At 31.2% G+C, this 5,056-nt stretch overlaps 1 protein-coding gene across 1 annotated transcript in view; it reads left to right on the forward strand.

The window, feature by feature from the left end:
- The window catches only part of LOC111452057 (DNA-directed RNA polymerases I and III subunit RPAC2), a 3,787-nt gene extending 620 nt beyond the window's left edge, over positions 1–3,167 (forward strand). The window contains exons 2-4 of the mRNA XM_023092588.1: positions 1,113–1,215; positions 1,658–1,734; positions 2,806–3,167. Of these exons, the coding sequence (XP_022948356.1) occupies positions 1,115–1,215; positions 1,658–1,734; positions 2,806–2,942 (315 nt within the window). The 5' untranslated portion in view covers positions 1,113–1,114 and the 3' untranslated portion in view covers positions 2,943–3,167. The remainder of the gene's footprint in view (positions 1–1,112; positions 1,216–1,657; positions 1,735–2,805) is intronic.
- The last annotated feature ends 1,889 nt before the right edge of the window (positions 3,168–5,056 follow it).

Genomic DNA, 5,056 nt, shown 5'->3' on the forward strand with positions numbered 1-5,056 from the left:
TCACCTAATTCTCCTTTAATTCATAGCTTGAATGATTGACCGAACAAATTCTAATTGGTTAACTACATTAATTTACCAAATTAGTTTGGAGAAGAATAGCCTTGCGGCAAGGTGAGACGTAGTTTTTGTGTTGGCTGTGACTGATTCAGTGAATCAGTCACCTAATTCTCCTTTAATTCATAGCTTGAATGATTGACCGAACAAATTCTAATTGGTTAACTACATTAATTTACCAAATTAGTTTGCACCAAAATTATAAACAAAAATCAGTAGTCATTGTACTCCATTGCTCTTTCTAATCTCTAATTTTCCTTGCTGTTGCTCCTTCACTCATTATTTGTAACTTTACCTTCTTATGTCCCTTGCTATGTTCTTCGCCTTTGAAATTTTTATATATAGAGATAGAGAGAATCATGAAGTTAAATAGTTTGACAAGTCTAATAGGATTTTATCTGTTTCAGTTAACTCACCTTAATAATTATGGGTAGAACACAATAAATTCATAATTTTTATCTTATTTAATAAAAAACAATAGACAAAAGGTATACAATTCATTTTATAGAACACCATTTTATAGAATGATAAATAAATGAAAAACATAAGAAAGAACAATTTAAAGGAAGAAAAAATGAAAAGGGCAAGTCCGGGAGAGAGTTTCTTTCCTATAGTCACGTTTATATCTATAGTATAGATTAGAGCAAGATGTGTGAAGAATGATGCCTTGAAAAGGGTAGTCAATAATCACGAAAGTCGTCTAGCTAATGCCATGTGCCTGCACTTGTGTTGGCTCTCGAAGATTAAACTAAATATTGTAGGGTCAAATAGTTGTTTGATAAGATTGGTAGAGGTGCATGCAAGCTAGTCCCGATACTTGTCGATATCGGAACAAAACTAATAATAAAACTTTCAAAGATTGAAATTTCATTTCTTTGGAGTTGGTGGAAGAGAATTCTTAACGTCTTGGCTTTGTTGGTTTTGGATAATTTTAGCCCTTTTATTCTATATTGTCAATTTTTTATGGGTTTCGTAGACTTTTAGTTTACTTATGTTATTTTCTTTGATTTAGTGTATTTGATTTTAAATTGAGACTCTGACCTAATTTTTCTTTATAGCCATGGAACACGGGTCCTTCACGGATGAGAGTAAATCAACATTTTCTATGGCTGATGAAGATCACACACTTGCAAATTCCATCAGATACACTTTGAATCAAGAGTACGAGCTCTTTTCCAGTTATTCTTGAGTGAATATTTAAACGGTTAACAAGACGTGCCAAAGAATTTGTAGTTCTTGGGCCACTGATCTTATCTAACCATTTCATCATTTTTCCAAAGATCATTGACTTCTACTAATTTGATGACATCAAGGATCAATTAGGTTCTTGGTTAACTCATCGAGCATAAATTGATGAATTGTGTACACCCATTGCATGTGTTTATATAGGTTCTTTCATCGTTCATTCAGAAGAGTTGTTTATATTGTTGTCATCTTTCTTCACCTGTTCAAGCGATCCTCTCGACAGTTGTTTGTTTTTTCTTAAACAAACCTGGTTTAGATTGTTTGTTATTTTTCCTTTCAGAAGAGTTATTTATATTGTTATTTTTTAAGTAAATCATATCCGTTATACTTTTAAATGACTCATAACATGATCTTGCAGTCCAAGAGTGACATTCTGTGGGTACAGCATCCCTCATCCTTCAGATAATCGAGTTAACATCAGGGTCCAAACAACAGGTAAGTTTTTTGTGGTATTCTGATTCTGGAAAAGTACAGATCAGTTCCAATTATTTAGGACAGTTTTCTGATAATTAAATTTGTTTATTTTGCTTGGTTTCTTCTTTCTACACTCATGCAATTTATGCATTCATGACATAAATAGTCTGGATATATGCAGAGTGCGACCTAGGGAGAAAAATCTTTCCATAAAATCGACACATGTTGCCTGTTTTCTTTTTATTAATATGGTTTATAAAGAATATGTTTTAGTACTTAGAACTTTGGATGGAGTGCATTTAGTTTCAAGTTTCAATGTTTTGTCCAAATTTTGAAAAAAATTCTATGTAGTTCATACATCAAACACTAATAACTATACGGTGTGACAATGCCCTATTAAACATACATTAGTTGATTCGACGTGCCATGAAAAATAGTAGAAGTGAATACTAGACAGTGTTTAGTAAGTTGTTTAAAAAAGAATAATATACATTTTATTTTGTTTAATTGTCAAGTTCTATCTACAATGTGTCAAATCAACCAAGATTTATCTAATAGGGCTTGCCACATTGTTACTTAGTTAGAAATGTTGATAGGCATGACTATTTAGAATGAATTGTAACTCAAAGCTTTAATGGCATAATCAAAACTTTTTCAAATCTAAAGACCAAATAGATACGACTATCGAAATATAAGTAGCCACCTACGTAGATTTTAACATCCTACGAGTTTCCTTAGCAACCAAAGGTAGTGGGGTTAGGTGGTTGTCCTATAAGATCAGTTGAGGCGAATGCAAGTTGACTCAGACCCTAGATAGATGTTTTTGAGGCCTAGATAGATGGTATCCAGAATGTATGGTGCTTCGCCAAAATTGGAGGTGGGAAAACAATGTCCAATGCTCTGTTTGAAACTAGCAAAAGCTAAATAATGGGGAAAGACAAAATCACATGTAAATGGTGGTGCAACAGCAAACTATTTGTTGAAGTGACCATGCATTAAGCATTAACATTAGGATCAGGGCTTATTACTATTTGTGGTAGTGATGGAAGAACTGGGTTTTGAATGTTGATTGAACTGAACTGAACATGGCAGGTGATCCAGCAAGAGAGGTTTTGAAAGATGCGTGTCAGAACTTGATGGCGGTGTGCCAGCATGTGAGGAACACACTCGACAAAGCTGTTCTTGATCACAAACTCACCAAGCCTGTGGGAGACATTAATATCAAATAGAGTGGGACCTTTCCTTCCCCCCTACTTTGTTGGGCTTATAACTTTCTTTTTTGCTCCATTTATATTATCGTTTACAGATTATTTGAGTCAGTTTAGTTGATGAATCTTTCTTACTTGTACTGTTATCTCAACTGATGCCCCCTCTCAGGGATTTTTGGTTAGATATTAAATACCGTAGATTTTACAACTTGGAAAATGCCAGATATTTGTAAGCTTCATGAGGAAGCAAAGAAACATGTTTGATCAAATCGGAGAGATTTTTTTCTCTCGTTAAAATAAATTAAAAACAACCTTTAATTGTTGGTGTCATGGCCTGAAATTGTGAAAGGATCATTGATTACAAGTTTTATAAAAATTGTCTAAATTCCTTGTGTAGTTTTATATTTGTTTTTCTTCTCATAGGCCCTGTCCTTCGAAATTGGATGTATAAATAATGTGTAAATAAGTCTAAATCAAATATTTTTTAGTAATTTTCTTTATCATCATTTTGATTTGATTTTTATATTTCTCAAATCAATTCTGAAGAAGTATTGATATTTAATTGTCTTTAGTTCTATAAAGCATTGGTATTTAATTGTCTTTAGTTCTATAAAGTATTGGTATTTAATTGTCTTTAGTTTTATGACAATGTTGAACCGTGTTAGAATATTACACTTTTTGGCTTGTTGTGATCGATGAATTTATTGTTTACCATGTTAGAATGTTACAATTTTTACTATGTTAGAATGTTACAATTTTTGGCTGAATTTATTGTTTATTGTTCGAATGATTATATATTGATTTGTGTTTATTTGTGAATTTTTAATATCTTTAATCTAAAGTTGTAACGAATAATTATGAAGTGTGGATAAATAAAAAATTTTAATTTTTTTTTTTTTTTTTTTTGTAACTAGACAACCCAACTAAAAAAAAGAAGTTCGAGTTTGTTGGGTTATGAAAATTTTTTGGGTTAGGGTTAGATTATCAATCCAACCAAAATCTCTCAACCAAAACCAATCCAAGTCGAGCCATGTCACCCCTAATTGGTTGGGTTGATGTTATGACATGGTATTATTCTTCTATTTATTTTTTATTTATTAATATCGCAATGGACAACAGTATACCTCAAAATTTATGATTCAAGTAATAATAATAAAAATAAAGCCTAAGGATAAGTTTTAATGTAAAAGCATACTAAAATAAATGAAACATTGTTCCCATATTCCTAAAACCAAGTTTAGTGTGAATATGGTATTATTCTTCCTGAGAATTAAGTTTAAAAATGATTTAAGAACATATTCCTTTTTCTTTTACCCTTATAAATACTAATCAAGAATTTTATCTAAAGTTAAATTAAGAAAAATAAATGACAAACTGCCTATAAAAACGTGAATCCCAAAATTTATCCAATAATTAATTAACATACTAAAATCATTCTATTTTTGACAATATTCAAAAGGACCAACGAGCCTAAATATCTTAAATCTAATGAAATAAAAACAAAACAGGAAATACACCTTTAATTTGAGTTGTTATATTCATTGATATTCTAAGAAAAAAATAACGAAATTGAAGAAATTCTCACCATTTTTACGAGGAAAAAAAAATCCAATTAAACAAGTATTGAGCCACTATAAATCATACCAACAAAAAGAAAGAAGGTTATTGATTCATTACAGCCACATTAAGGAATTACAGTCCAAACTTTTACATTGTACATACCAACAAAAAGAGAGAAGGAGAGTGAAGCAACACCGAAACCGAGCTGTGTCGATATTCAAAACGTTGCAGAGAATTCTGTAGTAGTCACCTATTAATGCCTTGAAACCAAATATGTTAAAAGGAGTAGAACCATATAATCATACAAATAATCAAATCATCTCTCTCAAATCTACCATTTCTAGCTAACTTGATGGATAAACCACCAATTAATTTCTTTCCTTAAAACTAAAGGGCCGATTATCCACCTCGTCTCTATTGAACTAGAAACAAAGCTTAAAAGGGAAAAACTATCGTCTTTCAATCTAAAAGTTATTGAACTTTCTTGACCAAACTAGTAACTCAAACCCCTCTAACCCACATTAATAATTTTTCCTACAGGCTCTATTCAAAAAAAAAAAAAAAAAAAAAAAAAA

The sequence above is a fragment of the Cucurbita moschata genome, unplaced genomic scaffold (genome assembly GCF_002738365.1).
Source record: "Cucurbita moschata cultivar Rifu unplaced genomic scaffold, Cmos_1.0 Cmo_Scf00014, whole genome shotgun sequence".
NCBI lineage: Eukaryota > Viridiplantae > Streptophyta > Magnoliopsida > Cucurbitales > Cucurbitaceae > Cucurbita > Cucurbita moschata.